Source organism: Megalobrama amblycephala, linkage group LG19 (genome assembly GCF_018812025.1).
Source record: "Megalobrama amblycephala isolate DHTTF-2021 linkage group LG19, ASM1881202v1, whole genome shotgun sequence".
Classification (NCBI taxonomy): Eukaryota; Metazoa; Chordata; class Actinopteri; order Cypriniformes; family Xenocyprididae; genus Megalobrama; species Megalobrama amblycephala.
Genome location: NC_063062.1, coordinates 38573725 through 38600862, shown reverse-complemented (window position 1 = coordinate 38600862; position 27138 = coordinate 38573725). Strand labels below are relative to the sequence as shown.

Genomic DNA, 27138 nt, shown 5'->3' with positions numbered 1-27138 from the left:
ATGTGTTTACTGGCGCGAGGGCGGGGCAACCTGTCACTCGCATGAGATCCACCAATAGCAAACCACAACCATCCAATCAATTCCATATCGACAAAATCAAGTCCCGCCTAACATTTTATCTTGTTCGAGAAGCAGTTTCACTTGGATATACGTCAGAAAGACTATCGAAACTGTCATGCCGACTTTAAGGTTGAAGAAACACCCATATGTAACATATGTAAGCAAGTATATGCATTTTAAGCTGCTAGCCATGCAAGCATTTGAGATGTCTGATGCAGCAGGGTCATACCATAGTGATGTACCAATATAGCAGGATATGTGAAATGCAATCAGGCTCAAATTATGAGTATTTCTTAAAGACTTAAACTATAACCACACAAAGCAGTCCAGACAGGCTTGTCTGCAGTAGTCAGCTTGTGTTTACAACTTTAATTAGTTGTAACACTATATTCTGTGATGAACATAGCTGTGAGGAATCAAGCAGAACTATATATAAAGTCATTAATATTCAGTAGTTTGGACTGATTCTGAGTCCACTCTTGTGGTGGAGTTTGTAGAACAAGTATTTCAAATGTACATCACCTCGAACTTAAAGGGGACATATGATTGTGCTGTCTTTGACATTAAACCGTATGTAGACATCTTTCAGTGTTCACAATTAACATTCACAGATCATTTACTGAAACTGAACTGCAGGGTAATTCGGATGAAATCTAAAAAATTTAAAAAATCTCGGACAACCCAGATTTAAATATCAGCACCTATTCAGCATCTTGTCCCATCCTGATGTTGTGATAATGAAAAGTGTAGAATATGGCCCCTTTAATGCTGATTGTGGGACAGAGGAGGGAGCAGCGAGCATGAACCTGACATAGCTTGCGCCAAAAACACAATACTTACTGGAGGATCCACTTTAACCACTGGAACAACTGCAGGCTAAATGGAAATGCAATAAAACTTTCACAAAAGCTCCTAGAAAAGCTAAAGACACCTTTGAGAATGGTGTCCGTGGACCTGAAATGCTCTGGTAGGACTAACTCCATTAACTCTGTTAGTGTCACTATATGTTCAAGTAAAGTTTTTTTAAATCTAAAACAAAAATGTAAAAATCTGTACATCACCTCATACTTAAATGGGACATGATTGTGCAGTCTTTTGAAATGAATGTAGACATCTTTTAATATTCACAATTAACATTCACAGATCCTTACTGAAACTGAACTGCAAAAATGGGTAATTTGGATAAAACTTGTCATCGGACCACCCAGATTTAAACATCAGCTCCTATTCAGCATCTTGTGCTGCCCTGATGTTGTGCTAATGAAAAGTGTAGAATATGGCCCCTTTAATGCTGATTGTGGGACAAAGGAGGGAACAGTGAGCATGATCCTGAAATAACTTGATCCAAAAACACTATACTTACTGGAGGATCCACTTTAACCACGGGAACAACTGCAGGCTAAATGGAAATGCAATAAAACTTTCACAAAAGCTCCTAGAAAAGCTAAAGACACCTTTGAGCAATGTGCCCCTGGACCTGAAATGCTCTGGTAGGACTAACTCCATTAACTCTGTTAGTGTCACTATACGTTCAAGTAACGTTTTTTAAATCTAAAACAAAAATGTAAAAATCTAAAGCAAGTTAGTAAATAAATAAATGTTTAAAAAAATAATTCCTAAGTATTTCTCAGTAAGAATTTTAATTTTAATGGTTTTTTTGTTGTTGTTGTTGTTTCCACCACAGAATAAATTTAAAAAAGGTAATTATATATAATATATGTATAAATTTGCAATTGCAAGGGAAAAAAGTCAGAATCGTGAGATAAACAGAGACGTGATAAACGTGATAAACGTGAGATAACGCATTGCTCGTGTAGGAATACACACGACAAGGAAGATAGATTCACAGGTAAGACTTTACTTGGCAATCCAATGGAAGATACAGGAGTTTACACAACACAACACTAATAACATACAAGACCGGACACAGAGGTGAGGAAGGTGACCGCTTATGAAGGGAGTGCTGATGAGTGATAATGACAGTGAAGGTCTTCAGGTGCGGGTGATGATGATTGCGTGCTGGTGCTGAACAGAAGGGATGCTGGGAAACGTAGTGCCGGTGCTGGTGACTGTGACTCATACCTTTTTTATTTTTTATTATGTGGTGGAAACAAATAAATATCTTTTTTTATACATCTTGGAAAAGTTTTCTTTTTACAGTTCATAATTTGTTATTTAAAATTCTGGTTCCCACTTTTTTAATTGTCTTTAACTACTATGTACTACCATTTCAATTATTCATTTCATACAATGCACTTATTGTGTACATACATGTTTTTACATTGTACTTACTTATATTTAAAAATCCCTGTATTTAATTACATACATCTGTAATTCATTTCATCTATAATTACTACTCCTGAAACCTACCCATAAAACCAAACCTGACCCTAACCATACCCATATCTCACCTCAATAGCAGCAAGTGTTTTGCAAAACAAGATGATCACAATAAACTTTTTTTTTTTTTATGTAAGTACATAATAGTTAAAGGCACTGAAAACAAAGTGGGACAAAATTCTAATTCTTATTTAAATTCATGTGAAATTACTGGCTTATTAAACACACAAATGATCATTCTTCATAAATACAAATGTCCATGAACAGATTAAAAAACAACTCAATAATATGCTCCACAAATTCCAATATGCTTAACTAATAAGCTTCTTCAATGAACTGCAGTAAATCCAGTAAACTTGGTAAATAAACAAACAAGTAATCACACTGCACAAAGCCTCACCGTCTTATTGGATTAGTGAAATATGTGTGTCTATACCTCAGTGACCTCCTCTGGCTCTGTGTGACCCTTGTATTTCTCATCTGGCTGTGGAACCACTTTTCCCAGTCCCTGCACAATCCATCCTATCATTCCAGCCCTGATGGAAGAAGAGATACAGTCCGTCAGCTGTTCTGGGCATAAGTGAGGATGTGAAAGCATGCAAACAAGCTGATTTGCTCTAAGTCAACTCTAGATGGCAGCAGGGGATAGTAAAAACAAATAGGTTTGCCTTGTCTGTGAAGAAGTAACCTATGCTAGGAAGTCAGTCTGCATATTAGAATGCTAAATTGTATGTCTTTTCAGCAAGATGATCTTTTGCCTTGAGCTGTTAATATGGAAAAAAAGCTCAGTGCAATAAAGTGTCTTGTGTGTGTAGCATGCAAAAAAAAAAAAAAAAAAAAAAAAAATCCATGCAGGTCTGCAGCAAAGCTTTGCATTTTTGTGCATGAGCTATATCCACTATAAGACTACTCACTGGTCCGACGTGTTACTGCTATCCATGATACAGTGATGAGAAAATGTGTAAAACTCAACAAAAACATCCATTTAACAAGCAAACACACAGATGTGAAACACAAGTATTCCCATGTAACTACATGCCACAAACATACATACACGCACAGAATAAAAATGAATCCATATGACTGAAACTATACCTGTTGCTCACTGCATTCTCCTCTTGCTGTTCAATCCGTGGTAAACAAAAAGAAAAAATGTTCAACGATAAAACAGACAAACTATATGTGTACATTACCAGGCTTCTATTTAAACCTAAAATCAGATGTGTCAGTCTAAATAAAAATTGCAATGCAAGTACGCAAGTATTCATTTTCAATGTTTCTTAAGTGCAGCATAACATCTCCATAAATATACTCAAGATTAGTAATTAAGCACAACAATGCAAGAATTGTAAGTGTATTCTTTGCCTGTCAAAGGCATCATACTCGCGTTACCCTCGATTTCCTGACAGTATATTTTAATATACTATCTCTGTATTTAAAAAAATGTATTTAGATGCCACTTATAGTACTTTTGAACCCATAGTGTACTACAATACAGAGATGGTATATTAAAAGCACATTTTAGTTCATATTTTATGGTGTCTCAAAATAGCACAGTTGAGTACACTTAGATGTTATTAAGATGATCTTAAGAAGAACTAAAGAAGAATTTTTAGTATATTAGGTACAAAATTAGTGCATGAAAATAGAGCACTTTAAGTACATTATAGAAATGTACTTTTTTCACCTGGGAAGGCGTCATCAAGCTACACCTTTGTTTTGAATAAAGAGACCTCTAGCGGCGAAAATTACATATTGTGCCTTTAAGTACAGCATAAAAACTCCAAAATTATACTCAAGTTTAGAAATCAATTATGAATATTCAAGATCTGTAAGTGCAAGTATTCAGTTTCAATAGTACAGCATAAAAGTCTAAGTACAATTAAACAAGATGTGTAAGATAAAAGGCCTATGTTATCGTTTTATTATTTAGATTATTTATTTAGCTTTATTATGTGAGTATACTTAACAGGAGTCATGAAAATACCTTAATTTCAGAGTTGCCCAGTTTAGAGGCATTCACTGGCTGAGGGAGAGCACTGTTGAACCCATGAGAAAGCCAACTCAAAACTCCATTCTGAGAGCTGGAGAGAGAGAGAGGGTGGGAAGGAGAGAAGTAATTAGGTCTGGCAGGATTACAGCATCTAGAGACACTGAACGCACATACTGTATGTACTCCAAACACACACACACACACACACAAAAACATCACCTGTTTTCCTCTGAGACCTCCTCCTTTGACTTGGAAGGGTTGGCATCTGTAAAATAACATCATGAAAAATGTATGAACAATGCTCTTTTTCTGTCATGTGGTGATTCAGTGTTGGTCATTGATCAAAACTGCAGTCAAATTTGATAGAGCGCATTGTTACCTTGTTGTACGTCCTCTTTTTTCGTCACTTCCTAAAGAATAGTACAGAGAGAGTGAAGACATGCTTACACTGTGAAAGGCGACTCGGACTACATACACATTTACACAAACACACACTCACTGCTGCTGTGGACGCATTGGTCTGATCCTCCTCTCCCAGTTTTCCAGGAGCTGCTGGAGGCTGGGGAACAACTTTTATCACCCAGCTAAACATGCTGTCAGAAATACAGATACAGGGTCAATGTCATTGTTTACCATAATGTCAATGTCATTGTTTACTATGTTTCTTCCATGTTTACTATAATGAAAAAGAATCATCCATCGTTGGGGAGTAACTAACTAAAAGTAGCGACTCCACTTCAGCAGTTTACAGTTCGAACCCAAATGAGTAGTACTGCACTGAGACCAGATGCTACACTGCTGTTTTTACTACCTTTGCCCAGGTAAAATAATCAAACGCGTTCACATAAACAGTCCTCTCTGTCATATGTAGCGTTAGAAAGTCTGATTCATTCTAGTGAATTTGTCAGAAATGGTTCTATCTCTTTCATATGTAGCATTGGAAAGTCCAATTCATCCTAGTGAATCTGTTCTTTCAGGTGGTTCATGTAAATTAAGAGATTAAAATGTGACTCACCGATTCATTCTAGTGAATCAGTTCATCCCAAACCTGCCTTTCTGTTATATGTACTGTTGCGTTAGAATTTGTCAAATTTGTCCGAAACGGTCCTATCTCTCTCATATGTAGTGTGGAAAAGTCCAATTCATTCTAGTGAATCTGTTCTTTCTGCCTATTCATGCAAATTAAGAGATTAAAATATGTAAATTAAGAGATTAAAATATGACTCACAGATTCTTTCTAGTGAATCAGTTCATCCCAAACCTGCCCTTTCTGTTATATGTACTGTAGAGTAAGAAAGTTTGATTTATTCTAATAAATCAAAAATGGTCCTATTTGAAATGGTCCTATCTCTCTCATATGTAGCGTGTATGTAAAGTCCAATTCATTCTAGTGAATCTGTTTTTTTCGGCCTGTTCATGCATATTAAGAGATTAAAATATGTAAATTAAGAGATTAAAATGTGACTCACCGATTCATTCTAGTGAATCAGTTCATCCCAAACCTGCCCTTTCTGTTATATGTACTGTTGCGTTAGAATTTGTCCAAATTTGTCCGAAACGGTCCTATCTCTCTCATATGTAGTGTGGAAAAGTCCAATTCATTCTAGTGAATCTGTTCTTTCTGCCTATTCATGCAAATTAAGAGATTAAAATATGTAAATTAAGAGATTAAAATATGACTCACAGATTCTTTCTAGTGAATCAGTTCATCCCAAACCTGCCCTTTCTGTTATATGTACTGTAGAGTTAGAAAGTTTGATTTATTCTAATGAATTTGTCAGAAACGGTCCTATCTCTCTCATATGTAGTGTGGAAAAGTCCAATTCATTCTAGTGAATCTGTTTTTTCGGCCTGTTCATGCATATTAAGAGATTAAAATATGTAAATTAAGAGATTAAAATGTGACTCACCGATTCATTGTAGTGAATCAGTTCATCCCAAGCCTGCCCTTTCTGTTATATGTACTGCTGCGTTAGAATTTGTCCGAATTTGTCCGAAACGGTCCTATCTCTCTCATATGTAGTGTGGAAAAGTCCAATTCATTCTAGTGAATCTGTTCTTTCGGCCTATTCATGCAAATTAAGAGATTAAAATATGTAAATTAAGAGATTAAAATATGACTCACAGATTCTTTCTAGTGAATCAGTTCATCCCAAACCTGCCCTTTCTGTTATATGTACTGTAGAGTTAGAAAGTTTGATTTATTCTAATGAATTTGTCCGAAACGGTCCTATCTCTCTCATATGTAGTGTGGAAAAGTCCAATTCATTCTAGTGAATCTGTTTTTTCGGCCTGTTCATGCATATTAAGAGATTAAAATATGTAAATTAAGAGATTAAAATGTGACTCACCGATTCATTCTAGTGAATCAGTTCATCCCAAACCTGCCCTTTCTGTTATATGTACTGCTGCGTTAGAATTTGTCCGAATTTGTCCGAAACGGTCCTATCTCTCTCATATGTAGTGTGGAAAAGTCCAATTCATTCTAGTGAATCTGTTCTTTCGGCCTATTCATGCAAATTAAGAGATTAAAATATGTAAATTAAGAGATTAAAATATGACTAACAGATTCTTTCTAGTGAATCAGTTCATCCCAAACCTGCCCTTTCTGTTATATGTACTGTAGAGTTAGAAAGTTTGATTTATTCTAATGAATTTGTCCGAAACGGTCCTATCTCTCTCATATGTAGCATGGAAAAGTCCAATTCATTCTAGTGAATCTGTTTTTTCGGCCTGTTCATGCATATTAAGAGATTAAAATATGTAAATTAAGAGATTAAAATATGACTCACAGATTCTTTCTATTGAATCAGTTCATTACAAACCTGCCCTTTCTGTTATATGTAGCATTAGAAAGTTCGATTTATTCTAACGAATTTGTCCGAAATGGTTCTGTCTTTCTCACGTGTAGCATGGGAAAGTCCAATTCATTCTAGTGAATCTGTTCTTTCGGCCTGTTCGTGTAAATTAAGAGATTAAAACATGACTCACCGATTCATTATAGTGAATCTTTTCATCCTAAATGGTACTATCTCTCACATATAGCATTGTCCAGTCCAGTTCATTCTAGTTTTCAACTCAGTTATAAGTTATATAAGGCTATTTTTGCTGTAGTTATTATATATTTACCTGCTCAAGTTTGCAGTGTCAGCGAAAATATAGCTCTAATTAAAGTATAAGAGAAAGCATGAAACAGCTATAGAAATAACTATAAACAATAATTAAGATTATGCCAAATAATTTCTCATCTTAATAAGTCTCACCACTTAGAGATTTTTTTTTTATTTTAAGCCCCCATAAAATATCCATTTTTTTTAAAAATACATTTCAAAAGTCATGCAATTTTCATTAAATGTAAATGAATGTTGTTATGCATATTTACTCATGCACAGCAGCTGCAGTGACCAATGTGGCAGAAGAAGTGTACAAGTATACACATTTAAAGAGGCGTCACATAAATACTGAAGTATAATTTACATTTTATAATCATGGTTCTGCCAGACTGGAAAGCTGTAGTTTAGAGATAATTTAAAGTAAATTCAATACTGCAAGAGGAAGTGAACCAGCTATCACTGCATGCTTATGTACTTGCATTTATTTAATAGACTGCCAATCATTTTGCACATTTGAGTTTGCTGATATGCCTTTGAGGTGCAAATTCTGGAGAGAAGGTGTAGGGTTAAAGTTAACACAACAGCTGAAACCAATTGACATGACATTTGTAATAAATCTAACTTTTTCTTGCTCTTGGTCAGGGGTTTTGCTCCAAAGGGATCATGGCTGTTTGTGTGTGGACTCCTGTCACAGTTAATCACTGATAAATGCATCTGACCCTAATCTCTCCTGGCTTGAACACCTGCGGAAACAGACTGAGCCAGCTGTACCTGTCTACCGACACTGCTCCACTTTACACCCGAGCAAAGAACGGACGCATGGGGATCACTTCATTGTTCTGAGCTGGTCTTACTGTTAACTTAATTTGCTCACTCTAAACTCTCCATTTGAGGTCAGACACCACACTGTACATTGTCAGACATGTATTCAAACCATGACTCCATACACTCCCACTATTGCAGATTTTAAATCCATTGATCGGCATCTGTTTTAATACCAGCCCATATGCACTACAACCAATAGAAACACTACTTCCCTAATACACTGAGCCAAACTAATAAAAACAGCGATTATGAGTGAAATGCACAATGTAGAGCAGACTCTGAGCAGATGGGTGAAAACACCAAGCCAGAGTAGATTCATGGACTGGTGATTTACTGCTAGTCAAACCAGCTGTCAGGAGGTTCATATGGGTTGACATTTGAGGATGGGTGAGGAAATGAGCTGTGACCCACTTCAACTCAAGTCTACATATATTCTCAAAAAAAGAGAGTTTAATTTCTGTATATTTACTACATTGAAATTTACTGGTAAATATTATGGAGCCAGAAAATGTCATTTGAATTAATGGTAAATGATGGTAACACTTTACAATAATGCTCCATTTGTTAACATGAACAATGAAAAATATGGTAACAATTTATTTTAGTGTCCCTGTAACACATTTTATATGAGTTACTATAGTAATAACAGTAAATTATGCATAGTTTCATGCAACTAACCCTAACAAACCAAACACTAACACTAATTATATAAGTACAGTAAGTTGTTAATTAACATTACTCAGTATTTAATTGTATAATTACACTGTAACAAGGGTACCTTAAAATAAAGTGTAGCCAAAAATGCTTCAAAAGCATTTCTTAATCTTAGTAACTAATTGGCCTAGTTGTTAAAATCGTAACACAGAAAAATAAATACAGAAAAAATCTACCTAAAACACTAAACAAAACTCCATACTAAAAATAAAAACAAATGTCTATGAAACAGACATCGGTAATAATATTTCAGAGTCTTGTTGGTTGGCAGATGCAATATTTACCTGAAGTGTTCAGCAGAAGACAGTCATCCCAGAGAGAGGCTGAGGGCTCAAGGACGGGCAGGTGGGGAAGTGGAGGGATTATCCGTGAGAAAGCACAGCTAACGGGATTAGGCTTTCTCTGGGAGGGATGGACAGGGAGGACCTGGACTTGGTCCTCATTAGCTTCACAGAATCCTTCTTGGAGCTCAGCCCGAATAGGACAACAGAGGGGTCCGGGACAAAGAGTAGAGTCAGAATCCAGCGCCAAAACCCCTCAAATAGTAGCCAATCTAAAAGTATACAGAGTAGTTTTTCCTGGGCTGGTTTGGTAGTCTCATTTAAAATTTTCGCAGTGCATTACTATCAACATTTTCAACCAAATGTTGCATCAAGCGACTAAATAATGTCTGTTTTCTACGACTAAAGCTCCTGTGGTGAAAATCAAGTTTTTAATGTTCATATGTCTACCTGGAGTTTAAGACAAACCATGCAAATTCATAAGTCCACACCATTGCTGAGTATTTTCTCGTTAAAACTGCAGTAAACCAAAGACAGTCTCAAACCAACGGTTTGAAATCGCTGGTGTTTCTGACGTCACAAACTACCTTGTAACCAATCACGTCAACGTGCTGTTGGGCTTTAGCATATCATTAACTGACAATGCAAAGGACCCACACAAGAGGGTTCTCCCGGTATACTTTTCTGTTGATATGACTAATCGGGTAGATTTAGCAATATGGCGCGTGTATTATGCATATTATGATGTTATGATGCCTTTCTATATGCCTTTCTCCACTGATGTTCTGAGTTATTCAAAGCATTTCTAAGGATACTGACTGCTGAAGGCAGCTGTTTGACTCGTGAATGTGAACATGGTTTGTGTAACATTAGTAACACATTATGAACTACTTGATAACATAGACAAACAAAACGCTAATCATATTAATTACCCTTATGTATCCGACGTTAAAAAAGCGATACCATTGTGCAGCGTTTACCTCAGTAAGTTGACCGAGTGGATCTCGTCTAAGCTTGAGAGAGTGAGTGGGGGTGGGGCTAATTATCATATTCATAGATCCGTGTATTAAATGAGGCAAGGGTGTAGATTTACATTCAAGCTATTTTATGGCATTGAGAATTCTTTTTCACAGGAAAAAAACATTTAAATATGTCATTTTGGTGATCAAAGATGAAATTTAAGGGATACAATTATTGTCTACAGGGGAACTTTAAAATATTTGATTTCAGTTATTTTAATTGCAAGTAATGAAATGTTTTTTCATGGTTTTAGATTTAGTTACAAATAATAAGCCTGTCTCTATCTCATTTCTCCTTGCCTAAAGGACAACCTGTGTGAAAACGGTCTCATTTTATTTTAGCCCAGTCTCCCCAATGAGATTCATTTCATTGCTAGGGTTATGGTTTAATGTGTTTGAAAGGTTAAAGCTGCAGGTGAGTTTTTGAGCAACATTCAGTAAGATATTATTGCTCCGGGAAGACATCCTACGGTCATAAGTCCGTATACTAATGTCCTAATTTAAGCGGTCTTTAGAGGCCCCTCAAACCTTCATAAACAAGCTCTGATATTACAAACGATTCCAGTGTGTTTGCAGCTGCCCTTCAGATACGGGTAATGCCATCGCCTCCCAGTTTGCCATCTGGCATATATTCATCAGTGAGATAAGATGCCGTCTCTCGGCTCATGTTTAAAAATTCTCAAAGCCTGAGATGAGTCACTTTCACCTCTGCTCAAAACCCTCTGGAGTCTGCTTCATCCCTCCTCCCCATATGTCACCCACCCTGCCACTTACAGACGCCACATCACATCCCTGAGTGAAGGAAACTTCACACAACGTCTGGGCACTGCGGAGCTGATTATCTGTCAAGAATTTCAGACTACCAAAAACTAAAAAAGAATTTTGGTAACATATTATCTCAACTTTAATTAATGATTCAGTAAGATTCACTGTTAGCAGGCCACATGTAATCTGTGCCTCCGACCAATGACAGAGGGGGTATTTGAAAACTAATCATTTTTGCAGTTCTGTTTGCTGAGCCTAGTGGCATATAAACTACACTGTGAAAAAAATAGTAAAAAAACATTTTCAGCATGAGCGCCAGAAAATGTCTGTTTAAAAACAGAAAAATACTGTCAGAAAAAAACAAACAGTAATTATAGGATAAGAAATTATCTCTATTACAGTAATTCTACACAAAATCTCCTTATAATCCCATAAAATCTTTTACTTTTAACAAACATTAATTGTTACAGTACAGTCATACACCTCTAAAACACACACTGTAAAAAAAACTAATTAAAATTTTAATCAACATTTTATTTACAATTACTATTTTTATATTTACTATATTACAATTACAGCAAATATCTGGAAAACAACAGGTTTTTCATTGTAATGACAAAAGGGGGAAATTCTGTAAAAAATACAGACCATTACCCGTAAAATTACATTTATTTTTAACAGTGTACACACTTGATCTTTAAGGCATGACATGATGTCTTGATGCCATATGTAGCCACACAGATGACAGTACAAGTACAGGTGTGTTTGACTGTTGTAAACTGCAGCCGTCTCTATGGCCTGAGGGATTATGTGTTAGTTTGGCTAGCAGGGCAAACCACATTGAAATTCAGCGTCAGCAAAACAGAGGATGGATCATCCCCGTGTACTGACAGCTCTGACACAGTGTTCTCAATATTCTCTGCTGTCTCTTGGTCTCTGTGTGGTTCAGATCCCTCAGAGGATTCATAGCACAGCATTTCTTAACTATAAAGCTAACATAACTAATTTAAAATAACAGTTTCAAGCTGTCAGCTTAAAGCGATAGTTCACCCAAAAATGAAAACTGTCATCATTTACTCACCCTGATGTTATTCCAAACCTATATGACTTTCTTTTCTCTGCATAACAAGCTGTTCTTTTCCAGCTATTTTTCTTTTTCAATGTATGGAAAAATGGCAGCTTGGACATTTTGCTTTGTGTTCCAGTGGAATAAAGTCATATACTGTAGGTTTGAGTAAATGAGATGGTGAGAAAATGATGAGGTACCTTTATAAGAAAATTACAGGACTAAATGGACAACCGCCAATTTTTTTGTATAATCCAGATTGACTCCGGGCATCTGTATATACTCTAAATTAAGGTTTTCCTCATGTGAAACTATTTCACTCTAGAGTTTCTTTCACTCCACTACAAATAAACACATGCACAATCTCCTTAAGTGATCAGACGCTGTAATCCAAACAGATTTACGCCTATGAGAAGGGGAAAAGATATGCCACACAGTGAGATGGGTCTCATGCATTCTCATGCAACACTAACAGGAAGACAATGTAGCCAATTTTATCAGCTAGTGAAAAGGAAAAATTAGACGCTTCCATTCAGAAGTGATCATGCCTACAGTATGTGCTATTCCCTCTGAAGGTTTCACCCAGCTTTGGAGGGTAAAATTTCAATAAGTAATTCAAAAGTGTACCAGTAAAAACATGTTCAGTGTTTAATGCTGCAAACCTTGAGCAAATACTGAAAGGGATAGTTCGCCCAAAAAATGAACATTTTGTCATCATTTATTCATTTACCCTCATGTCATTCCAAAACTACTTCTGTTTTCTGTGGACCATGAAAAAAGATATTTTGAGAAAAGTCTCACGGTGCGTCCGAAATTGCATCCCAGTAGTTCATGATTTAGAGTGGGTACATCCGAGTAGGTACTACATTTGAGTTTGAACTTACTTTGCGACTGTTAAAAAGTCTGTTCTATACAGTATGAATATGGGTAGTATGAATGAAAATCAGATGCACTACATCCGCCATGTTGTTACTGTCATGTGACCTACCAGCATCAGTTGTGTCACTTCACTGCCATTCATAAATCCTCTCCAGTGGCCTCATGGGATAGTAAATTGTCCATTGAATGCACACTTCAGAATCTCAGTGGAAGTAGTAGGTCATCCAGTTACTTTTCAACTACTGTTTTTCGAATACTATGTATTAGGACATACTTACGGTGGCTGAGAGAGCTCAATGCGCTGCAACTGAAGAAAACACATGCAAATAGAAAAAACACAAGCAAATAAAGAAAACATCTTCAACAGTTTGACAACACATGTGCTGCAAAAGTTCACAACGTAACCAAATACAGAAACGTGCTGCAAAAGTTCACAATGCAACCAAATACAAAAAACGCGCTGCAAAACTTCACGATGCAACTAAATACAAAAACGCAGTGCAAAACTTCACAACGCAACAAAATACAAAAACGCAGTGCAAAACTTCACAACGCAACTAAATACAAAAACGCAGTGCAAAACTTCACAACGCAACTAAATACAAAAACGCGCTGCAAAACTTCACAACGCACCTAAATACAAAAACGTGCTGCAAAAGTTCACAATGCAACCAAATACAAAAAACGCGCTGCAAAACTTCACGATGCAACTACATACAAAAATGTGCCGCAAAACTTCACAACGCAACTAAATACAAAAACGCAGTGCAAAACTTCACAATGCAACTAAATACAAAAACGCGCTGCAAAAGTTCACAACGCACCTAAATACAAAAACGTGCTGCAAAAGTTCACAGTGCAACCAAATACAAAAAACGCGCTGCAAAACTTCACGATGCAACCAAATACAAAAAACGCGCTGCAAAACTTCACGATGCAACTACATACAAAAATGTGCTGCAAAACTTCACAACGCAACAAAATACAAAAACGCAGTGCAAAACTTCACAATGCAACTAAATACAAAAACGCAGTGCAAAACTTCACAACGCAACTAAATACAAAAACGCGCTGCAAAACTTCACAACGCACCCAAATACAAAAACGTGCTGCAAAAGTTCACAATGCAACCAAATACAAAAAACGCGCTGCAAAACTTCACGATGCAACTACATACAAAAATGTGCCGCAAAACTTCACAACTCAACTAAATACAAAAACGCAGTGCAAAACTTCACAATGCAACTAAATACAAAAACGCGCTGCAAAAGTTCACAACGCACCTAAATACAAAAACGTGCTGCAAAAGTTCACAGTGCAACCAAATACAAAAAACGCGCTGCAAAACTTCACGATGCAACTACATACAAAAATGTGCCGCAAAACTTCACAACGCAACTAAATACAAAAACGCAGTGCAAAACTTCACAACGCAACTAAATACAAAAACGCAGTGCAAAACTTCACAATGCAACTAAATACAAAAACCCGCTGCAAAAGTTCACAACGCACCTAAATACAAAAATGGGCTGCAAAAGTTCACAATGCAACCAAATACAAAAAACGCGCTGCAAAACTTCACGATGCAACTACATACAAAAATGTGCCGCAAAACTTCACAACGCAACTAAATACAAAAACGCAGTGCAAAACTTCACAATGCAACTAAATACAAAAACGTGCTGCAAAAGTTCACAATGCAACTAAATACAAAAACGCGCTGCAAAAGTTCACAACGCAACTGAATACAAAAACGCAGTGCAAAACTTCACAACGCAACTAAATACAAAAACGTGCTGCAAAACTTCACAATGCAACTAAATACAAAAACGTGCTGCAAAAGTTCACAATGCAACCAAATACAGAAACGCGCTGCAAACTTCACAACGCAACTAAATACAAAAATGTGCTGCAAAAGTTCACAATGCAACCAAATACAAAAAACGCGCTGCAAAACTTCACGATGCAACCAAATACAAAAAACGCGCTGCAAAACTTCACGATGCAACTACATACAAAAATGTGCCGCAAAACTTCACAACGCAACTAAATACAAAAACGCAGTGCAAAACTTCACAACGCAACTAAATACAAAAACGCAGTGCAAAACTTCACAATGCAACTAAATACAAAAACGCAGTGCAAAACTTCACAATGCAACTAAATACAAAAACGCAGTGCAAAACTTCACAACGCAACTAAATACAAAAACGCAGTGCAAAACTTCACAACGCAACTAAATACAAAAACGCAGTGCAAAACTTCACAACGCAACTAAATACAAAAACGCAGTGCAAAACTTCACAATGCAACTAAATACAAAAACCCGCTGCAAAAGTTCACAGTGCAACCAAATACAAAAAACGCGCTGCAAAACTTCACGATGCAACCAAATACAAAAAACGCGCTGCAAAACTTCACGATGCAACTACATACAAAAATGTGCCGCAAAACTTCACAACGCAACTAAATACAAAAACGCAGTGCAAAACTTCACAACGCAACTAAATACAAAAACGCAGTGCAAAACTTCACAATGCAACTAAATACAAAAACGCAGTGCAAAACTTCACAATGCAACTAAATACAAAAACGCAGTGCAAAACTTCACAACGCAACTAAATACAAAAACGCAGTGCAAAACTTCACAACGCAACTAAATACAAAAACGCAGTGCAAAACTTCACAACGCAACTAAATACAAAAACGCAGTGCAAAACTTCACAATGCAACTAAATACAAAAACCCGCTGCAAAAGTTCACAACGCACCTAAATACAAAAATGGGCTGCAAAAGTTCACAATGCAACCAAATACAAAAAACGCGCTGCAAAACTTCACGATGCAACTACATACAAAAATGTGCCGCAAAACTTCACAACGCAACTAAATACAAAAACGCAGTGCAAAACTTCACAATGCAACTAAATACAAAAACGTGCTGCAAAAGTTCACAATGCAACTAAATACAAAAACGCGCTGCAAAAGTTCACAACGCAACTGAATACAAAAACGCAGTGCAAAACTTCACAACGCAACTAAATACAAAAACGTGCTGCAAAACTTCACAATGCAACTAAATACAAAAACGTGCTGCAAAAGTTCACAATGCAACCAAATACAGAAACGCGCTGCAAACTTCACAACGCAACTAAATACAAAAATGTGCTGCAAAAGTTCACAATGCAACCAAATACAAAAAACGCGCTGCAAAACTTCACGATGCAACTACATACAAAAATGTGCCGCAAAACTTCACAACGCAACTAAATACAAAAACGCAGTGCAAAACTTCACAATGCAACTAAATACAAAAACGTGCTGCAAAACTTCACAATGAAACTAAATACAAAAACGCAGTGCAAAACTTCACAATGCAACTAAATACAAAAACGTGCTGCAAAACTTCACAATGCAACTAAATACAAAAACGCAGTGCAAAACTTCACAATGCAACTAAATACAAAAACGTGCTGCAAAACTTCACAACGCAACTAAATACTCCCAATAAAATGTCTTATTAAGATGTATTTAAGTGCTTATTTTTACAATCAAAGCTCTGTAGTTTTAATTGTGGGGGGTAAAATATATAATGCAGTGCAATATGATGATTTAGAGATGATGTATAATATTTGATACTCACATTTTAACACGACTTTTTTCAGCAAACTTTTAAACATGTTGACAATTTAGAATATCAGAAATTTGAATATCAAATATGATACAACAGGCATTATAGGGTTAAGCCACATTTAAACTGTATGTATGTGATTGCATATTGATAACAATATATTGAAGAGTAAACCATCTGAACAATATGAAAACATTTTGTTTATGCCATTAGGAGTGCAGTTAGTCTAACATATGGTGTCCATTGCCTTTGCTCTCAAACAAACCAGATCTCCCAATGACTCTAAGTCCTGGAAATTAAAAGGCTCTGATCATGTAATCCTGTTCTAATACGTATTCCTTGAGGAAATCAGTGATGAACTTTTTAGACGCCCCCAGAATGAAGGCTGTTATTATGATTTCACAAGTTTGAGCTAATAATCTTTACGATATCTCATAGCAAGCCATTAAATGTAGCAACAATTATAAGGTGTCATTCAAGTCTGTAATACAAAACAGTGCAGCTGAAGTGTAGTCATTAATATTACAGGTCTTAAAAAAAAAAAAATTGAGAGAGAGCTTTGTGGAAAAATTATATTTTTTACACTGGATCTTTAAATAGAAAAATCACAACACCGTAGATTTAAAGGTGTGAGCTTTCTGTCACAGCATCTGTGGAACGTGAAGACACTGCCATTGTGCAGCTGTTTCCTTCTTGTCTACGATGTGTGTTTCTTAAGTATTTATTTCAACGAATGTAACCCAGGATCCTTTAAAGTGTCCCTGTTATGCTTTTCTGGATATTACCTTTAATGTTGTGACTTGTGAGCAATATAGCTGTTTGTGAATGTAAATGGTCTACAAAGTTTCAAAGATCAAATGGAGTTACTGTCTCTCAAAAGAAGGAACCTATATTCTTAACTTCTATATATGCCTGAAACAAGTTGTCAGTAATTTCAGATTTACTTCCTGCTCAAATCTACTTAGGTTTGTAACAAATTTGCATAATGCCAGCCTATGGTCTTCAGTGGGTTTTCACTGTTCCATCTGACCAATCAGAGCAGAGTAGACTAATCACAGCAGACTGGGCCAATAAACAAGGAGAATCCAAAACAAAATGATGAACCTATAAAATAGAATAAAAGGGGCACATAAAAAACATGATTTACAATATGTAGTTTTGAGTACTGTGAGAGAACTGTGTGTTTATCAATTTTTCTATGCCATAACTACCCTCAGCCTGTTTTCCTCCGTCTCTCCATCATGCACTCTAAATCATATCATCAGCCACTGCTCTCTTGTCGTATATCTCATTACCTGTAACTCATGTTGTAAATAGCCTTGTGCCACCTCCAATTGCTTTATTAATCTACTACCCATGTGCATTTTCCACCCACATTCTCCGTCTCAGGGTGAATTTAGTGCGTTAAGTTGCCATTAGGCTTGTGGTGTGGCTGTAATGAGAGATGGTTAGGTGGAGTTATGCTATACGACCTCTTGTTCCAGCAGGTGGAATGTGATTTGTAATGGCTACAAAATGACTGTTTTATCACCCTCACTTTCCATGCAAACACCTTCAGAGCTCCCTCAAACATTAATACTTTATGTGTGCTACATTCTTCCTTTGCAAGGACACTTCAGGCAGTAAGAAGATATAAATGTGTGGAGAATAATAATTTGGCAGGAATACTTGCTAGTCTTCAACAGTATTTTATGTCATGAGTGACATTAACCTGTTGGTGTTCCTCATGCTATTCGGTTCGGGATCATTCGCTTAAAGGGTTAGTTCACCCAAAAATTCATTAATTACTCACCCTCATGTCATTCCAAACCCATAAGACCTTCATTCATCTTCGAAAACAAAAAATTAAGATATTTTTGATAAAATCCAATGAGCTTTCTGGCCTCTGATAGACTGCAACGTTATTACCACTTTCAAGGCCCCGAAAGGTAGTAAAGACATTGTTAAAATAGTCATGTGACTGCAGTGGTTCAACTTGAATATTATTAACTCTCTGAGGTCTGAAAACGCGCCGGCGCGTTTTGCAGGTTTTTTTTCACATTGCAGCAAAACAGACTTAAAATACTCCGTCATTTTTTGTCATAGAGACATAAGTAATATATCAATTGAAACTATAGAATATCTTCTTTTATTTGTATACACTCAGAGTAAAAACAAAATGTTGTGCTTTTTGTAAAATAAAGAAAACTGATTTCTCCTCTCTCTCTGAACGAAGTCCAATCTGATAGTTCTCAGAAAATGAACTGTAACTTAGTGAATACTAATCACAGAAAAATTACACTTATGTCTAAAAAACGTTAAGATATCAGGTTTTAAATCATGTAAGTCAAAACAGAAAACAAACCTTCTGTGTTTATGTAATCTGTATGAAAAGAGAGTCATGTCAGAAGTCCGTGATTCAGCTCATTATCCGCTAATGCGGCCACGCCCACGGAGCCAGCGCTATTCAGACGCAAATTCTGAGTCAATACATGCATACATCGTCTCAATCGTGTATTTATTGTCTTGAAAAGTGTTTATCTGGATGTAAAAGTCATGGTTAGCGAGCTCTAGAAGACATGCAGTTAGTTCCTGTTTTCTTTTCTTCTATAGATGAATTTTAGATGAGTTTTTGTTTCTTTAGCGCCCTCCGGCTGCAGTATGAATTGGAAACTCCATTCATGGAATAGCCTCTTCTTCTTTTAGATGAATTTGTGGACTAAAAATGCACAGAGAGCGCCCTCTGACTTCAAGTATGAATTGAAAACACCAGCGCTCATAGTAATGACAATGAATATTAAATAAATATAACTCCTCTGTATAGAAAATTGACATAAGCATATGAGAATCCAATATTTCTCCAAATGTGCATGCTTTTAAACTAAAAGCCTATATTCAGACTCTTTGCATCACAGAAATACATTATATTTTAAAGTATAATATAAAACCATTACTTTATATTGTAATAATATTTTTCTGTATGTTTCATATAGCATGATGAGCTTGAGACATCACAGAAGGTTTTTTTCACAGCCTACCTGACTGAAATGCCTCATTAATATGCAAGTCATTTCAGCTCATTACTATGCAATTCTTTTGTCTTCTCAGGTGAGAATGGCCCATTATTCAGTGGTGATTCACGCCTCCACGCATACTGTGTTTCTTGGCAAAAAGTGTCTTACAAAAACTAAATCAATATATTGTTTTATATGAAGGAGTAGGCAGCATAATTTTTATTTTATTCTAGTCTACAACCTCCAATACCCTAAAGTATTGTAAACACAGATTTACTATACTTTTTTTGGCCTTATTTCAGTGACTTAAGTTTTTTGTTTTTTCAATAACCACGCAAAAATGTTATTCCTTCAAAAACACAAACATGTACATACATGTTCCTCACATATTATTGTAGCCTAGTTTGTGCTGAATACAGTGTAATGACACTTTTTCCATTAATATGTTTATGAACAACTGAAAAAAGCACAAATGTCAGGGCATGTCAAAACTTCTCCAGGCCTCAAATCAGCCTCAGACTCCAGAGGGTTAAGCAACGAGAATACTTTTTGTGTGAAAAAATAAACTTTATTCAACTATTTCTTCTCTTCCATGTCAGTCTCCGATGCTGTTGACGTAGTAAACACAGTGCAGAGCTTCCGCCGGCTCAGTATTGGCCGACACTGTAAAAAGTATTCTTGTCACTTCATAACATTAAGGTTGAACCACTGTAGTCACATGGACTATTTTAAGTCTTGGAATAACTTCCAAGTTTCCCACTTGTAATTACTACTTTGTGGTGGCATTTGTGTGCGTTTAACCCATAAATACATTCTTTCTGACATGACTTGATTGCTCCATTAGAACTAGGAATGTCCCCCACATTTAAAAAAAAAAACACTGATTTACTCGTATAATTGTCATTTGTGTGGAATGTAAGTATGTAGCACAGAAGACAAGAAGAAAAAAGACATACAGGTTTTTTAGAATGACATGAGTTAGAGTAAATTAATTTTGGCTGAACTATTTCTTCAACACAATTCCTCTGAGAACAGATCTGAATGTGTCAAACACCTTCAGAAATGCCTGTCTTAGCTGTTTTCGCATGATCTCTATGTAATGCTAATGAGCGACTGAGGCTGTGAAACGCTCACATGTCTAATTAACATGCGGTACTAATGCAGCTTTTTTCTGAGTGCTAAACGCACTAAAATTAGATAGCAGAAACGTTAAGAACCAACTGGAAACATCTTCCTATTACATGGGTGGGATTTTAATGAGAGCTTCATATAATCCAATTAACACAGAAATTAATTTGTTCACAATTGCCCAAGTGCTGGAGGTGCATGTGTGCATATTGGTGATAGAGGGAGTTTGATCTTAATAAGCTTTCAAATATAAAATATATCTCTTTTGATTAGTTGAGATTAGTGCAGGATTCAATTCCACTTTTGATAACAGTATATATACACGGTAATTCTGTTCTTCTCTGGACCCTCTTATTCACATTGCCTTTATAAACCTTTTTTTCATCATTCACACTGAAATTGAAAGTGAGCTTGTGCACCCATGGGGAAAGCTGAAGACTCTATAGCAAACATAATGTTAATGAACTCAGTGTGATGGAGAGACCTTGAAGTTGTCTTCAATCACTGTTTTTACTTTTCTATGCATTTTATAAAATTTACGTGTTTTTTTTTTTCTCTTGTATATCCAGTACTTTCTTAGCCAAGTACACTGTAAGTACATGCAAGTACATGTAGTGTAAAATGATTCATTTAGCAGCATGCTAACCTAAACACCATTGAAATCAATTGTGATTTGAGTCTCTAAGATGCAGCTTCTGTATTGTCTCTTCACAGTGTACACTCTAAAAAATATTTTGTACAAATTTTTCTTTTTCGGTCAAACATTTTTACTCTTAAAAATACTGAGTACATTTTTTTAAGCTGTGAAATAAATGAAATATACATTATGAATTGAGTAAATGTAAGTATTAAGTAATCTAAGTAACTACACTTCATTTTATTCCACTAAAACAGCAACTAAATATAGTGCACATGCATATGATAACTAAGAGTCTATCACTGCAATGACACACACATGGTTACTGATTTTAATATAAAGTAAAATAGTAAAATAATAAAACGAGTAAAATATCTCTGAAGTATATTCCCATTCATATTTACATTTTTTTAGCACACCAGGGTGATCATGAACATGAAATTGTCCAGCCATGACTTGCTGTTCCACAGGAGTACAAACATGAGGAAACACAAAGGCCAAATTCCCTTAATCATTCATCACAATGAGAAAAAACAAAGAATATAGTTCTGATGTGCAACAAAAGATTGTTGAGCTTCACAAAATAGAAAGTGGCTGTAAGATAATAGCTAAAGCACTGAAAATCCCCATTTCCACCATCAGGGCAATAATTGAGAAGTTCCAATAAACTAAAGATGTTACAAATCTGCCTGGAAGAGGATGTGTGTCTAATTCGTCCTAATGCGTGGTGAGGAGGAAAGTTTGAGTGGGCAAAGACTCTCCAAGGATCACAGTTGGAGAATTGACGAGATTAGTTGAGTCTTGTGTCTCAGAAAGCCTAAAAAAAATATCAAACAGCACCTACATCCCCACAAGTTGTTCAGGAGGGTTTCAAGAAAAATCATCTGCTCTCATCCAGAAACGATCTCCAGCATAATCAGTTGTCAGACGCGACTGAATCTTCAAACGGGACCGGCTTCTATGGTCAGATGAAACTAAAAAAAGAGCTTTTTGGCAGCAAACCCACCAGATGGGTTTGGTGCACACATGGATAAAAAGTACCCCATGCCCACGGTTAAATATACTGCTGGATCTTTAATGTTGTGGGCCTATTCTTCTGCTGGAGGTCCTGGACATCTTGTTCAGATACATGCTATCATGGATTCCAACAGATAAATAATACCAATACCAATAGATAATACCAACAGATAAAAAAATCAAAACCTGCCTGCTTCTGCTAGAAATCCAATAATGGGCTGTGGTTGGATCTTCCATCAGGACAATGATCCAAAACCAACACAAAAATGTGTCACTGAGCACAAAATGAAGTTTCTTCCATGGCCATCCCAGTCCCCTGACCTGAACCCTAAAGAAAATGAGTGGAGTGAACTGAAGAGAAGAAGCACCAACATGGAGCTGGAATCTGACAGATCTGGAGAGATTCTGCATGAAGGAATGATCTCTGATCTCTTGTCAGGTGTTCTCCAAACTTATCAGGCATTATAGGTGAAGACTCAGAGCTGTTATCTTGGCAAAAGGAGTTGCAAAAAGTATTGAATAAAAGGGTGTCAATAATTGTGGCCAACGTGTTTTGGAGAAAAACATTTATTTCATAATGTGATTTATTAGATGTAGATTTGTAGATTTATTTTTAGTCATCTTTGATCATATTTATCAAGGGTACCAACAACTGTGTCCACATCTGTAGTCTTAATATGTCTTGACCCATCCCCAACCAAACCAAAAGATCTACTCTTCACCACAATTGCAACATAACAGAAACCCATAGGTTCCACCAGGGGTGTGTTTCCCAAAAGCATTGTCAGCCAACTAACACTGCAAGTTACATCAATACTAACATAGTTCAATGAGTTGGTGTTTCCCAAAACCACAGTTCAAACGAACATTCTCAAACTGCATCACAAACTTGTGTGGTTGGAACGATAGCTCTCGAGCTGTGATTAGAAGCATAGTTACTTGATTTTATGACATGTGGACTTAATAAATCATTATCATGAGCAAGCTGACATTAAAGGGATAGTTCACCCAAAAATGAAAATGTGATGTTTATCTGCTTACCCCCAGCGCATCCAAGATGTAGGTGTCTTTGTTTCTTCAGTAGAACACAAATGATGATTTTTAACTCCAACCGCTGCCATCTGTCAGTCGTATAATGGCAGTAGATGGGAACTTCATCTATAAGAGTAAATAAAGCTTGCTTAGACAAATCCAAATTAAACCCTGCGGCTCGTGACGACACATTAATGTCCTAAGACACGAAACGATCGGTTTGTGTGAGAAACCGAACAGTATTTATATCATTTTTTACCTCTAATACACCACTATGTCCAACTCCGTTCATGACTCCTTTAGTGATGTCTGATCGCGCTCTGACAGCGGCAGTGATGTCTGACACTCATTGAAGTATATGCGCGAGACATCGCTGCCGCTGTCAGAGCGCGATCAGACCTTACTAAACGAGTTAAAAAATGATATAAATACTGTTCGGTTTCTCACACAAACCGATCGTTTCGTGTCTTAGGACATCAATGTGTCGTCACGAGCCGCAGGGTTTAATTTGGATTTGTCTAAGCAAGCTTTATTTACTCTTATAGATGAAGTTCCCATCTACTGCAATTATTTGACTGACAGACGGCAGCGGTTGGAGTTAAAAATCATCATTTGTGTTCTACTGAAGAAAAAATGTCACCTACATCTTGGATGCGCTGGGGGTAAGCAGATAAACATCAAATTTTCATTTTTGGGTGAACTATCCCTTTAAGTACGACGTGTATCTTTTATTTTGAATATATACAAATGTCATTTACATATTTTAGTTTGTCAAGAGATTTTAAGCACCATTTTTGAAGAGTGCGCATGTGCGTAAGTGCTCTGGTATGTAAGAACAAAGCAAAATAACTGAGCAAAATGAGAATTAGTCCTCCGATGTCATGCCTGTACTTTATAGCCAAAAATCGAGCATTATTTCGATCTCCAACAGATTAATTTAAAGAAATTATTACTCAACCACCTGCATGACATCATTCACCAACGTGGTTGAATGACAGGTTTACAACAATACGCTTTCGGGAAACAGTCGTGACTATAGCTAGTTGATTTATTCATACTTCGATAGTATAGTATACTATGGTAGTTAAGCAGCGAGTTATGTTGTTGTATGGGAAACGCAACCCTGAACATTAAACACTAACAGATTATTAACTGTGCAAAAAAAAACAAAAAACAAAAAACAAAAACAAACTAAATTTGATCATTTACTTGCAGAGAAAATCACATTTCCCTCGTTTTGCATGTGATTATTGTCAAATTTACTCATTTTCTTAAGGTGTTCTTAAAGATAAATAATATTGATATTAAAGTAATAAGTAATAATTGTATTTCTTGAAACTGAACCAGAATAATTTTGCAAATATTTTGATTAAAATTTTAAAGCATATTTTAAAAATATAATTTGTTAGTCAAATACTAATTTCATTAGTACAAAAAATAATAGATGTGGATTTTAGACAAAATTAACTCTTGGATTTTTTTTTTTTTTTTTTTGTACGTCCAACTGAAACAATCACTTAAGTGATATTCAGAGATTTTATTAAGGCAGCAGATTCATTAATTGTGTGATATTTAGAAAGCCTTGGAGTACTACAATCAATCATTTCACCAAGAAAAAAAAATCATATATTAAGACAAAAAGTTAGAGATGGGATTATTATTTAGGGCATTCACTGAAAAAAACATAATCAAGGCCTGTGTTTTACATACTCCTTCACAAAGAATACAGTTTTAGACTTTCCCTTTTAGACATTCCCTTGTGGACATCTTTTCTTCCCTGTGCTTTTAGCACTAATGAAAAACATTTAAAATATTTACTCTCTGAATCTTGGTTTTCAAAGTCTTGTCTTTTTTATGTTGTGGAAACTCAGATTTTGAATGTTAATCCAACAAGAAAATGCCAGTTCTTTGTAGTGAACCTCAGTGGATTAACTTGTTTTTTTAAAGCACAAACACACACACACAAACACACACGCCATTCCCCAGATCTGCTGAGCTGTTTTTGTTTTATTTTGTCTGTCTTAATTGTTTTCACTTACTCTTTTTAAACCCAGCATTTATCATGACTATCTTCTGTTCTCAAGGGAATGCTGTCATGTTGCTTCAACTGTTGTTCCTCCTCCTCTCTCTCTCTAACACCAAAACACAGCCTTGACTGAGAAGTATGGATACATATGTTTGTTCTTTTTTCTTTTACATTTTTTTTTAATATCATGTCCAATTTTAGAGGTCAGAATTAAGTATGCTTCCTGAATGTGGTTGTATAAAAAGGAGCCATTTCTTAAATTCTTAAATTACCCAAACCCTGATTAGCAAATTATATAATTGTACCATGGTACTGCCAGAGTATTTTTTTTTTTTTTTTTGAACAAGGGAATTCATTCATACTCTTACAGAGAGAATGGCTTGATGAGCAGTTTTCCTCATACAAGATAGCATTTAATTAGACAAAAATTCAACTCAGGCTCATTGGAAGAATGTGCTTGTATTCTGCAAAATGATATTACGTTGCTTCTTGCATGTTTTGCGACACATTCAAAGCTAAATGTCCAGTGAGTGGTGCTAAAAGCAAATTTAGTTTTATCTAAAAAAGATGAATGTGAATCTGCCAATGGTTTTATTCTGTTGGTTGTTTTAGTGGCAGTTCGGAAATGAAATGTCTGGTGGCACTAAAAAGTCAGTGCTTTATCGGTTAGGTTTAGGGTCAGATTTAGTGTAGGTTCAACAGTATAATATTTTCAAAGGTTATAAAGTCTATAACCTTTAAAAATAATGTAGCACGCAACCTTAAACCTAACCAATAGTGTTAACAAAAACAAACATGCATTTGCACTTGTTGAAGCAACCATGTCATTTTAGCTTGCTTCGACAAGTCTCCTACTGTGACTTGTGTTTCACGGGACTCAAACCCGAGCGCTCCACATAACAAGTGCACTGCTGTACCAGGTGAGATACCGAGCAAGTTTACTATGTCAGAAATGGCAAACATATGGAGCTGGTTATGTTTAATTGACTAATATTTCAAATAACTTATGGCTCATTTCCACAGAGCGGTACGGTACAGTACAGTATGCAGTATTTCCATTTCGATTGTCAGAAGCTGTGAATGGTACCAAAATACTGAATTGTACCTTACCACTTTTTTGGGACCCTTCTGTTGGGTACTTAGCACAGTAATCCGGTACCTAAAGGGTGGAGCTAGACTCACTATAGCACATTGATGGTTGACAGAGAAAAATTTGAGTCTGAGGACGTCAACAGCTCTGGGTTGTCATCTTGTAATTATGACAAACAATTTTTGGTTCTGAGAATTCCACAGAAGATATATGTACATTTTTAAATATTTAATCCACTTCGATTATTGATTGCTATCAGGATGTGAAGAGAGTTTCAACAGAATAACAAAGTCTATGAAAAAATTGCCTACCCTACCTTCAAAGGTCCAGTGTGAAATATTTAAGAGGATCTACTGACAGAAATGCTTAAAGGTGCCCTAGAATTAAAAATTGAATTTATCTTGGCATAGTTAAATAACAAGAGTTCAGTACATGGAAATGACATACACTGAGTCTCAAACACCATTGTTTCCTCCTTCTTATATAAATCTCATTTGTTTAAAAGACCTCCGACGAACATAACACTGACT

General features: G+C 36.0%; 1 protein-coding gene across 2 annotated transcripts in view; it reads right to left on the bottom strand.

Moving 5' to 3' along the window:
* The window catches only part of cngb1a (cyclic nucleotide gated channel subunit beta 1a), a 117765-nt gene that overhangs the window by 38783 nt on the left and 51844 nt on the right, over positions 1–27138 (bottom strand). Inside the window, exons 3-11 of one of the 2 annotated variants that reach the window (XM_048168664.1) lie at positions 4893–4986; positions 4773–4803; positions 4613–4658; positions 4388–4484; positions 3496–3521; positions 3315–3332; positions 2837–2936; positions 1424–1459; positions 901–936 (exon numbers count right to left, since the gene is read on the bottom strand). In XM_048168664.1, coding sequence (XP_048024621.1) covers positions 901–936; positions 1424–1459; positions 2837–2936; positions 3315–3332; positions 3496–3521; positions 4388–4484; positions 4613–4658; positions 4773–4803; positions 4893–4985 — 483 coding nt within the window. In that variant the 5' untranslated portion in view covers position 4986. Of the gene's footprint in view, positions 1–900; positions 937–1423; positions 1460–2836; positions 2937–3314; positions 3333–3495; positions 3522–4387; positions 4485–4612; positions 4659–4772; positions 4804–4892; positions 4987–9329; positions 9599–27138 lie in introns of both variants that reach the window. The other variant, XM_048168665.1, reaches the window with a different exon arrangement.